Genomic DNA, 12,468 nt, shown 5'->3' with positions numbered 1-12,468 from the left:
GGTGCAGCCCAATCACCTTCTAAATCCGGCCTGCAGACGGTTCGGGAATCAGCGTGTTTTTACATGAGTAGAATGTGTCCTTTTATTTAAAATGCATCTCTGGCTTATTTGTGGGGCATAGGAATTTGTTCATATTTTTTTTCCAAAATATAGTCCGGTCTGAGGGATGGTGGATCAGCCCCCTGCTGAAAAAGTTTGCTGACCCCTGCTTTAGTTTTTTGGCAGAAAGTAAAGGTTTAGATATACCTGCCTCTTATCCAGTAGCCCTTTGAAGGTTGCTGCTTTATTTTTACATTACATAACTATAACCCTTCTAGTTAACCAAATTGGGCAGTGAGTCAGTCTAGTTCCAAACACTGAGCAGACTAACTATACATCTTATTCCTTGCAGTACTAAGAATGTTGTTGTTGTTGTTTAGTTGATGAGTTGGGTAACGAAGAGTCAGACACAACTAATCCCCAGCCGCCTAGAGTGACTGGAGAAGCCCAGCCAGATGGGCAGGGTATTATTATTATTATTATTATTATTATTAAATTGACTAAACAACAACAACAACAAAGAATATTATCTCCCTACAAGGTATTCTGGCAGTGAGGGGGAGGCGAAAGGACAGGAGAAGCCCCTTCTTTCTGCTTCTGCCACCCATTTAACTTAAAGCAGACAGGGACAACCTTTTTCAGCCTGATTCCCTCAGTAGAAAGTCTTTGTGGCTGCTTTTTAGGACTGGGGATATATGTGTGCACTCAAAATCCCTTTGCACACAAGCGGTTAAACTAGGCATGCCCTAGATCTAGGATCCAAGTGCTGCTTTAATTATTTGTTATTATGGGAAAGAGGGCTAGTCTCAGAACATGAACCAATAGATATTGGGAGTGGCAGTCCCTAAGTACTTGGATCCTGAACTGTTCAGAGCTTTGTTCTGTCAGTACCTACATCTTGATTTGGGGCTTGTAGTTCGCAAGCAATCAGTGCATAACTTTGAAGATCAGTGACACATGATCCCATCTAGCTATCCTGCTTAACTGCCTGGTCATCACATTCTGGGCCATCTTCAAGCTTCAAGGGGAACGTTTCCAGGGTTATAGCTAGAAATGAGAGCCTGAGGATTTTGTGAGATGGTATGGAATTAAAAAAAGAATATGAGTGACAGACAGATTTCTAAGTTGGGATTAACTGCACTGTTAAACTGTACAGTTTTTAATGTTTACTACTTTTACACTTTAGATTCTTGAGGGAACTGAAAGCCAGTATTCTGGAATGCAGATTGGACAGCTGCAAGATGAGGAAGATGAAACTGCAAATGTCCTCCAGGATGAATCAACTGAGGCTTTCAGAAATTCTTGTGTTGGTATGTTCATTATAAGGAGAAAGTCTGTGAGAAAATATTTACTGAACTGTCTCATTTAGAATGAAGCTCTCTTAGGACAATTTTTTTTTCTTCTAATCATTGACCCTACATATTCATATTTATTGCTTGAGGTGAAAGTCAACCATCACTTTCATTGCTTTCTTTTTTTAAGCCCTTCAGCAACCCCATTTATTAAAGACCATGGGTCATAGCAGACAGCCTTCCAACAGCAGTATGGACAAATTTACATCAAAAGAAGAACTGGACCCCAATGATTATGAAAATAAGGTAAGACGGTTGTTCACATTCAAGGGTTAAGTGTATCTGAAAGCCGTTTATAATGGAATATGTCAGCAAAGGTGGAATGGCAGGAGAATATAATCTTTCTTAGGGCCTGTCCATATAATACTTCTCAGAGCTAAGCCCTGGTTTGGCCTAATGCTGCTTTTGAACCTGAGCTCATCGTTCATCTCCTCTGGGCAAGTGCACAAGCAATAAGCCAAGAAGAAACCTTGGCTACAGCTCATAGTTTGTCTGAAGCAAGACAAACCGCAAGCCCAGCTTTGGAAGTATTGCTAAGCTAAGCCAAACCGTAGTTTAACTCCAGATAGTGTTGCAGTATAACAGGATAGAGCAAAGGGGCCATTATGTTTGTTACCTTTGTTACAAAGAACATATATCTTTATTACCAGTATCTAATTTGTTTGTTTTTAACAGCTCTCCAGAATTAAAGGAGATATTGGTTGTTATACGGATGGAGATGCTGCTCCGCTAGTTCACTGTGTCCGTCTCCTGGCTGCCTCTTTTCTTCTTACAGGGGAGAAAGGTGGTAAGTATAAATACCAATAGAAACCACCTCATCCTGCTTCTCTCACTTAATATGGTTAATACCCGATTGGTTAAAATTCTGATTAGCCAAGAACTGAAATGAATGATTTGTTTGAAAACGTAATTTAGGCTTCATAAAGCATGGTTTGTTGCTATGATTCCAACTCGTTGAAGCCAAATGAAAGAAGGCAAAGTCAAGAACAGTTTGAGAGACTTTGGTTCCCTTTTATTAATTATAAATGTATGAAACAGGAGTGCGATTTAGAATTATTTAAAGCTTTCTCAGTGCTGATATGTATAATTCCTAGTTTATTGTCAGGAGTGAGCCAGCAGTAAATCACACGGTGCAAGTTAGTTAACACTTTATTAGCAAACACAATCTGCACAGGCTTTGTGGAGTGTCAGACCTAATGAGCTCAGCCACTCTTTCCTGGTAGGTCTGGCCCTCATGAAGCAGCTGCTGAGACTGAAGGTCCCTACCTCCCCACAGCTGCCTAAGTCCCCTCCTCTCTAGGGTTTTTTCTGAGCAATCAGAGACTGTGTCCACACACAGCCAATCTCTCCTCCACTCTTTTCATCCCCTTTCTGGTTCTGGGAGATAAGGAGGAAGGGGAGATTGTTTCAGCAGAAGGGAGAGGCACCCATGACTCTTCACCACTCTGAACACCCTCCCACCAGATGTCAAAGAGAAAACCAATTACCAGACTTTTAGGAGACATCTGAAAGCAGCCCTGTTTAGGGAAGCTTTTAATGTTTAATAGATTATTGTATTTTAACATTCTGTTGGAAGCCGCCCAGAGTGGCTAGGGAAACCCAGCCAGTTGGGCGGGGTATAAATAATAAATTATTATTATTTATTATTATTTTTTCTTCTAAGTTATGGACAAACTGAAACACCAATAAACTTTGCATTAAACATTTGTTTCAGCTACAGTTGGTGCAAAATTCTGCCACGGCTGGAATATGGTCATGATTTTGATGTTACAACTGGGAATGTTGTTTAGTGAATTGGGGGGCAGACAGAAATCTGTGGCAGGTTCAGTAGGCCATGCACCACTATACTGGCTTTCTGCTGATGTCTTAAAGCTATGCTATAATATAACAGGTGCACTGTGGGTCCAACAGACTTTGGCAGAGGCTGTAGCTGTCACTGTGGGATTTATTTCAACAAACAGGGAGACGTTCCACTTTATAAGCTGTATCCTTTACTAAGGACCATAGAATGTGGCTTTTACTGATGAAGTGATGGGGTATATTCAGATACACAGAGGTCTTAGGAAAGACCTGGTGAGGGCTGCAGTTCACCAGGTGATCAAGAACTGGACAGATTCCTCCAGGATACATGAAATAACAGTAGAATGCCCTAAAATCAATCTCTTTTAAGACAACATTTTCTGGAGTGGAATTAGTGTTTTTTGTCCATTTCCAATTCCGACAGGTCTACTTTTTTTTGGTACTTTTCCCTATTTAACTACATAGCTTAACTTCATAATATTTTAAATACTACTTCCTATACTTTGTATAATGGTTTCTTGTTACTGCAGTATTATCCAGGTGAAACTATTACAAACTGAAAGTGTGGGTGTTTTGTGTTATGCAATTAAATGAATTTTATTTCATTAAATGTATAGTCAGGTATGATTATCTTTTCTTTAGCACTGGTTCCTGATAAAGATGTAAGAGTCAGTGTAAAAGCCTTAGCAGTGAGTTGTGTAGGAGCAGCTGTTGCACTCCATCCTGAAGCTTTCTTCAGCAAACTCTATAAAATGCCTTTTGAAGCCACCAAAGAAGAGTGCGGTATGTTGAATTTCATATTGTCTTGTTTGTATTCTTGTGAAAAAATAGAACATTTTTATTTCTGACTTTCGAAATTTATCAGATATCTTGTCTGTAGTGAAACAGACATCTGTCTATGGTTGGAGCATTGCCATTATTACCTGTTGGCAGGGAAGGAATGAATATAAAAAAAATCTAATCAAGAAATTAAATAAGCCACTCTGCTTCAGCACCCATAATTACATATTGAAGGAATTCCTTCCTCATGTGTAAACTAAGAACTACTATGTCATACTTTGAGGAATAACAACAATTCCTGTTTGGCTATAAATCACAATGAATACCTTGACAGCCCCCTGGTACTTCCAGTAAAGGTTAGGAAACTGGGATATGCTTTTTGTGGTAGCAACATGGGAATTCTCTTCTTACTTTCACGTAACTTTGGCTGTTCCCAGATAATGCTGGAGAATGGTTGCTTCATGCTTAGTTCCAACTTTATAAATTGTTTGGAACTACTGTACACATCCTAGGTGTTTGAGGTTTTGCCAAAGTCAGTGGAATTTCAAAGCTGGAGATCTAAGTTTTGATTCTGTTAATTAAAATATATAACTATGGACATATTTACCTGTAACAAAAAAATGGAAGTCTAAGACTAAAGAACATTTTCTCCTTTGCATTTATTATCCACTTCTTTGATTTATTGTTTTTATGGATTTTATATCTGATACATAATTTCAGCCTTCCTTTAGAAAAGACTAAAAGCTTATTTCAGCACTGTGGAAAATGGCAAGAAACAGAAAGCCTATAAACCAAGACAAAGTTCTTTATTATCTGTACCTAATTTATTTTTTCTAGAAGAACAGTATATAAAGGATATTGTGAATTACATTGATCATGGAGATCCCCAGATTAGAGGAGCAACTGCCATTTTATGTGGAACAATTGTTTATTCCATTCTCAGTAAATCTCGCTTTGATGTGGAAAATTGGCTAGCAAACATAAGAGCTTCAACAGGTAAACAACCAGGTTAATTTGTAGAATCAGAATTTATACCATGATATGCTTTCAATAGTTTCATTCATTGTCTTTGTTTTTTTCTTATTCCCAGGAAACAGCTTTTCACTAGTAGACTGTATACCCTTATTGCAAAGGACTCTGAAAGATGAGTCCTCCGTCACATGCAAACTGGCTTGTACAGCTGTACGGGTAAGCAGAAATCTCTTTAAAATATAAGATTTGAAAAGAAGAGCACATCTCTATGGTCTTGTTGCCGAGGCAGGGATTCACAAACACAGTTACGAAGCAGCCAGCAGTCTGCTTCGTGCAGCACAACCACTTCCTGCAGCACAAATTGATAGACCTTTTGCACCTTGGACTGCTGATCAACTCATGGTTCTGTAGGGCGATGCAGGATTCCATTGTCAAATAGTCTCACATGGCATACAGTAAGGCAGCTTTCTGTGCTCCTATGGTGTTGCAGAGCATATAAACTGCTAGAGCCAGGTGGTGCCCTTCCCCTGCTTTTCCTCCCCTCTACCCGTCCCCCAATCTTCCTCCAGTATAATACTCCAGGAGATTGAGCTTTTCTTCTCCCCCCCCCCCACCTTCTGTTTGTGTTCCTTTGCTTCCTTGTGTGTCCCTGTGGAGTCGAAGGGCCCTCTGCTGTCCTACTGCTCTTACTGTCAAGATGTTTCTTCTAATTGTCAGCAACATTTAACCTTCCTATAATTTAAGGCAGGCATAGGCAAACTCCGGCCCTCCAGATGTTTGGGACTACAATTCCCATCATCCCTGACCACTGGTCCTGTTAGCTAGGGATGATGGGAATTGTAGTCCCCTCCAGATGTTTGGGAGGGCCGGAGTTTGCCTATGCCTGATTTAAGACTTTCAGATCTAATCCCGCCCTCTTGGTCAGCAGACATGTTTTGGCCCTCTTCTGTGCAACAGTCCTTCAGATTCTGATGGCTCATCTGCTTAATTGCTTCAGTGCACTAGTGATTTTTTGTTGTTGTTTTTTGACAGGGGACTTCTTCATTTTCCTGTTCAATGTAATAAATACTTAACTTTTATTTATTTACATGTTACTATTAATAGAGTTATCATAATAGGCAAATAGTCCAGTTCAAAAATACTATGCAAATACTAAGATTGTAAGCTTTTATAAAGTTTAAATGCTATTTACTAATTATATTGTTTAAAACAATTAATTTTTTGTTTTCCTCCTTAGCATTGCATCATGAGTTTGTGCAGTAGCAACTACAGTGCACTAGGTTTAAAACTAATGGTTGACCTCCTTACACTGAAAAATAGTGCCTATTGGCTGGTTAGGACTGAGCTACTGGAAACCCTTGCTGAGATAGATTTTCGGTAAGTTATTATTTCGGAATTTTGTTCCCAGCTTTAATTACGTTTTTTTCTTTTAAAAATTAAGTTATAGTTCTTCTTAAGGTTATGCTTTGCTTTGCTTTGCTCAACTTTTAACAATCTCTTGTACTATATGTTCCCATCTTTCAATTAAGGCTAATCAGTTTTTTGGAAGGAGGGGCTAACAACCTGCATAGAGGTGCACATCATTATACCGGAGTGAGTAATTGTTCTATTAAATTCTTAACCTTTATGGTTGTCAGGATTTGAGGGGTTACTTAACAGAAAGTAGCTATTTAATTCCATAAATAAATAAAAATCGCCGCATTTTTCCGTCTATAAGACGCACCCATTTATAAGACGCCCCCTAATTTTTTGACATTATGATTTAGGAAAAAAAACCTAGAAAAATACAGTATATATTTAATTCCATGTTGAAGCAGATTGATTTTAAGGTAAAGGGACCCCTGACTGTTAGGTCCAGTCACGGACGACTCTGGGGTTGTGGCGCTCATCTCGCTTTATTGGCCAAGGGAGCCGGCGTACAGCTTCCAGATCATGTGGCCAGCATGACAAAGCCGCTTCTGGCAAACCAGAGCAGCGCACGGAAACACCGTTTACCTTCCCACCAGAGCGGTACCTATTTATCTACTTGCACTTGACGTGCTTTCGAACTGCTAGGTGGGCAGGAATAGGGACCGAGCAACGGGAGCTCACCCCGTTGTGGGGATTCGAACCGCTGACCTTCTGATCGGCAAGCCCTAGGCTCTGTGGTTTAGAGCACAGTGCCACCCGCGTCCCTGGATTTTAATGCATACCAAAAAGAGACAGGGGCAGGCTGTCCCGTTTCACCACCTGAGGCGAAACGAGGATCTGCTGCTGACTCCCTTTGCGCTCTCCACCCCAGCCCACTTCCACTGCTGTCAAAATGCCTCTCTTCTCACTGAACTCTGCAAGAGCTGGGGAATTGTGCAAGGTGTTGCCACTCGTCTTCTCTGCCCCAGGGCAAGGAAGACAGGTGGCAGTGCCATGCACCAGAATTCCTCCATCTTTCTGGCCAGAGGGGGTCATTGCAGCAGTGAGGTGGGGTGCCACCTCTTGCTCTTCCACTGCCTGAGGCAGGTGCTTCACCCCACCTCATTGGTGGGCCAGCGCTGAAAAGAGCCACTTACATTTTTGCATAGGATTTCTAACATATCCTTTGTGTAAAAGGTTATCCATGCACGAGATGCTTTTGAAGATGAAATTAGAATTTGTGTCTTCATTGTTCGAAACATTGTGATCTCTAGTTACCATACCATCAATTTTCTTACCTTTTTCAATGTGGAAGTTGTAGTTAATAAACTGTTGCTAATAGATGTAACGTATATGCATTTGCTGTCCAATTCCTATAGCTTTTAAAACTTCAGGAACGTATGCTCAATGATGTAGTCATTTCTCTGCTTGGAGATGAAGACCCTAGAGTGAGGCACGTTGCTGCTGCAGCTTTAATAAGGTATTGGTTAAATTAAATAATTACAATAAATTTGCTTAATATGCCTTTTAAAAACATTCAGTTTGCAATTTTCTGATGCAGTCATTGGGGATTAATGTAGCATTCGTGTTATGTGTGATACTTGCATGCAGTGAAGGAATTGCCAGAGAAGAGTGTATTGATACATAGCACTGTTCTGTTGGGTTTGGCAGACTGCAAGACCGTTTCCTGAATTTTGATGCTGCAGGACATAGTTTGGCAGTCCTTGTCTTGGAAAGAGAGACTGTAAGTCCTTTGTGAGGACTGAAAAGTTGGATTTTTTTGATAGTTTTCAGACTTGGGATGGAACCCTATTTGAACTCAATTAGCCCATGAAAATCATTCAGTTTATTTCATGGGATGCTGGGAACAGTGAATTGGGTATTTCCTCTCACATAACCTCAGGCAGGAGCAAAGACTTGTGGGAGACAGGCACTTCCTCCTCAGTTTTTTCTCCTGTCTGACTCAGAAAGTTGTTTCTCCTGGCTCTCCTGCTTTCTTCAGATAAATTTTCAGTTTTTGATTTCATTTTATTGTTGCTTTATTTTCCCTAGTTTTCCTTAGTTTTAGTAACTTACTCCATGTCTTTGAGTCTTACAAATGTATATAAATACATATGTTCCAAAAAATATTTTGTCCCTCCCCACCTGTACGTTTGCCTTAGCAACCTTAGTTCTTCTTGTTTTTAGTTTATTTAGTTTACTTTCTTGCAGAGCGTCCCTGTATACACTCTCTCTCTCTCTCTCTCACACACACACCTGGTACCACAGGATAGCTCTTCTACAGGGTCGTTAAACATGCTCATTCTTTTGCACACAGCAGCTCCATTTTGCCACGCGCCAGTTTATTGATCGGATTTAAAGATAAATGGAGGAAGATCCTACCCAAGGCTTCACAATTGCGGCTCACTTTCAGTGGCCACTGGCTCCATATCACCACCTCATTTCTTGGGTGATTTCACATTCTAGGAAAAGATAGTGCCATGGCTATTAGGAAGAGCCTCTTTGTGCTAGAGAGATTGTGTTGGAGCTCAGATGTGGAGGTTTACTAATAGATCTACTAATCTAAGCAGCTTTTTCTATAAAATATATTGTATGTTCCGTCAGTGCATCTATTAGTAGATGTTTGAATTTGATTTGTCCACATAACCGAAATACCTTGATGATTTAAAAATGTTGGCCATAGTAAGTTTTGTAATGTGGAGTAAAATCTGAAGCATTTAAGATTCTTCATGGTAGTCAGACTATTAAGGCTAAAAGGTAGTTTTTCCTGTTGCTTTAAATGAATATCACACTTCGATCTTGAAGACTAGGAAGCTTGCATATACAGTAATCTAAATTTCACTGTTTTCCCATAATTGACCTGCATTGAGGCCTTCTGTTCTCTTTGTTTCAGGCTGGTTCCAAAGCTGTTCTATAACTGTGACCAAGGGCAAGCTGATCCAGTAGTAGCAGTGGCAAGGGACCAAAGTAGTGTCTATCTAAAGCTGCTAATGCATGAAACTCAGCCTGCTTCTCATTTTGCAGTAAGCACTATCACCAGGTAGAGTTACACTTTATCGTCTCATTGCTTGCCAAGAAAACTATGTTGAGTCAAATTCCTGCATAACCAGCTGGACCCCATTTCTTTAAAGCATTCAAAACAGTTTTCACTTTGCCCTCAATAGAAGCTTCTCTTACTTTTGATCAAGGATATTTGTGCAATAGCGTCTCATTGATGCAAGTGGATTGTTCATGGTAAATTTGCAGGAATAAGGACTTGTTTTACACTGCATCTTAAGGCTTGACGGTGTTGTTGTTTTTAAACTTTTAATTTCCAAAACAAAATTACAGAAACAAATTACAGTCCAATACCATGATGTTACACTGTGTATCTCAATAATAAATAATAAATGCATGTTTAGCTGTTAACAAAACTGAAACAGTTAATCCATTTCTCCTACATGCAATATCCATTAATATTATAAAAATATTTTTGGGATATTTTGGCGGCAAGGGGAATGCTAGGACTTTCTTGTGTGTGTCTGTTTGAGAGAGATGCACTTGAGCAGAGAAAGAGGGAGGTGGGGGTATATTTGAGGGAAGAAGGGGAGGAATGTATGTATGTGTGGTCTATGAGAGGGGGAGAGGTATACGTTTGTGTGTGTGATCTGTGAAAGAGAGGGGTGTTATTTATTTATACCCCACCTTTTCCCCTGACGGGATTTGTTGGAGACTGCTGTTTTAAGATATAGTTTAGATTAGATTCACAAGGTGACGTACAATAAAAAAAAATCAAAAGTAAATGAACTCTTCCTGTGTCATAGACATGTGTGCCCCCAGTTCCCTTTTGGAAGGACACTGGCTGGGGTCTCCCAAGTTACCAGATACGACTGAGGATACCTTTTCCCTGTTAAATAACAGGAATATCCTTTGTTTTACAACTGCTCCAAAGATGGATAAGAAATTGCAGATTAATCTCTTTTGGAAACTTAGTTTCTCAGTTGTGCCCCCTAATTATTCAGGGAAGAAATACGATTCTAGATGCTAAGCAAGACTGAACAAACAAATATATTCAAAAGGGCATTTTCCCCTATGGTCTTCTGGAGGGTGATGGTGGGGACAACAGTATTACTATTTTTGTAAGTAGCTGCATGAGCAAATGCAGCAGCTACATATATAGCACCTGAGCAAAGAAATAAATAAAAATATGGCATAAATGTCACCGTTCCTACTTTTCATACTGTTCATACTGTGTAATGGATAGCATTTCCTAGAATGGATCTAGAATGCCACTTCAGAATCCTTGTCTGGTTCAGTCCTTGCCCAACCTTGTGTCTTCTAGCTGTTTTTGGATTCCAATCCCTTGGCTGTGCTAGCTGGGGCTAATGCAAATTATAGTCTGGAGGGCTCTAAAGTTTTCTAGTGTAAGAGAGTCACTTTATGTTGTTGTTCAGTCGTTCAGTCGTGTCCGACGCTTCGTGACCCCATGGACCAGAGCATGCCAGGCACGCCTGTCTTTCACTGCCTCCCGCAGTTTGGTCAGACTCATGTTGGTAGCCTCGAGTCACTTTATAAAAAAGGGTAACATTCAAAGAACAACCCTGGGAATATACATCAGGCAGATCTCACGTGGGATGGTGAAGATCACAAATTATATTCAATTCCTCCCTCATTCAACAAGGTACTATTCAACTTTTAAAGGAAAAAGTACCGCCTATTTATTTATTGCTTTTGTTTTAGAACATACAGAGGCTATAATATACTACCAAGTCCAACAGATGTCACAATGGAAAATAACCTTTCTAGAGTTATTTCTGCAGTTTCCCATGCCTTGACAACATCATCAACAAGATCTCTAACAGTGAGTTTGTCTGGAAGCTTACCAGCTGGGTTTCTAAATATAGTCAGATAATTTTTACTTCTGTGTATAAAGCATTGATATCTCAAGCGTCCATAATGGAGGCTAAGGGTGGGAATGCTGTGTCATGCTTCATATTTCCCCATGTTATTGATAGAAATGTATTTTCTGTTTTGGCATTTTAGTTTGGTTGTTGTGAAGCTTTGTGTCTTCTGTCCACATCATTTCCAGTCTGCACCTGGAGCGGAGGATGGCACTGCAGGTATGTTTCTTCCTCCGCTACACAAGCTTCTAGAGCTCATGTTTACAAAAACAGAGGACTGTCTTACGGTAGCCTTAGCTTATTTGCCATTGACCCCTAATGAGAATGAAAATTTAAAATTAGCGTGGTAGGCTGTCATATTGAGGTCTAGAAAGTCAGATAATTTAAAAAGATGGTTAACTTAAGAGGACAACCTCAGTTGTCCTATTCACAAACGCTAGCATTTTAATCAGACGACCTTCACACTTTGAACGTTTTCCTTGGTTTTATAGAATGTGCTCACATCGGTTTAAGACAGACTCTTTCTATTTTTCACATCTTCCCAAAGATCATCTTAGCTTCAGCACCTCACATTGTGAGGATGCATCCCGTGCCAATCAGAGACAGGAATGTTGATAATTTACCATGAATGGGCCTTCTAGATTGGCATAGAGATATATCGACAGCCACATTCCTTCTTTCCCTCCCTCCTTTTGTGGTTGTCTCCCCCCTCTTTCAGGTCCACACTTACATGGAGGAGTCAAATTGTAGTCAGTCCCAGGTAAGCTGATCTTCATCTGCTTACCTGGGACTGACTACAATTTGGGAGGGTTGCTGTCTCTCAGACAGCAAACTAGAATAGCAATTCCAGATACAGTCTAGTCGTGTGTGTGTGTGTGTTGGATCCCGCTGGAACAAGCTGCTGTGGGAACCTTGGAAGATAGTCAGTTTATTTAATGATTGATGCCAGCTTTTCAGAGTAGTTGATCTTGCCTGGAAGCCCCAGATGAAGGCCTAAGGAGCTACACAGAGATAGGAGCATAACCTGGTTGGAACTTCATGCTATCTACCAGGCCCCATTGGACTTCTTGGACTTAGTTGGAGATGTGTATTTCCATCTTTAGCCTTTGTAGTCTTTAGTTCAGTTCCCCAAATGCTAAAGAATAAGGTTGCTAGATGGTTCACTTCATAATTTTACACAAGCTAACTTGTGTTGCACCCATAGTTGCATTGCTTCAGGCCAGGGAACGCTACAGACCACTATGGAAACTTGCTAA

At 40.2% G+C, this 12,468-nt stretch overlaps 1 protein-coding gene across 2 annotated transcripts in view; it reads left to right on the top strand.

The window, feature by feature from the left end:
• Positions 1 to 12,468, top strand: part of HTT (huntingtin) — a 101,273-nt gene that overhangs the window by 30,945 nt on the left and 57,860 nt on the right. For both annotated transcript variants that reach the window (XM_033160422.1, XM_033160423.1), the window contains exons 13-24: positions 1,226 to 1,349; positions 1,522 to 1,637; positions 2,067 to 2,178; positions 3,834 to 3,974; positions 4,809 to 4,967; positions 5,062 to 5,159; positions 6,181 to 6,320; positions 6,473 to 6,536; positions 7,712 to 7,812; positions 9,226 to 9,372; positions 11,052 to 11,172; positions 11,355 to 11,431. In XM_033160422.1, coding sequence (XP_033016313.1) covers positions 1,226 to 1,349; positions 1,522 to 1,637; positions 2,067 to 2,178; positions 3,834 to 3,974; positions 4,809 to 4,967; positions 5,062 to 5,159; positions 6,181 to 6,320; positions 6,473 to 6,536; positions 7,712 to 7,812; positions 9,226 to 9,372; positions 11,052 to 11,172; positions 11,355 to 11,431 — 1,400 coding nt within the window. The remainder of the gene's footprint in view (positions 1 to 1,225; positions 1,350 to 1,521; positions 1,638 to 2,066; positions 2,179 to 3,833; positions 3,975 to 4,808; positions 4,968 to 5,061; positions 5,160 to 6,180; positions 6,321 to 6,472; positions 6,537 to 7,711; positions 7,813 to 9,225; positions 9,373 to 11,051; positions 11,173 to 11,354; positions 11,432 to 12,468) is intronic.

This window comes from Lacerta agilis, chromosome 9 (genome assembly GCF_009819535.1).
Source record: "Lacerta agilis isolate rLacAgi1 chromosome 9, rLacAgi1.pri, whole genome shotgun sequence".
NCBI classification, from domain to species: Eukaryota; Metazoa; Chordata; class Lepidosauria; order Squamata; family Lacertidae; genus Lacerta; species Lacerta agilis.
This window is presented reverse-complemented; position numbering and strand designations above follow the sequence as displayed.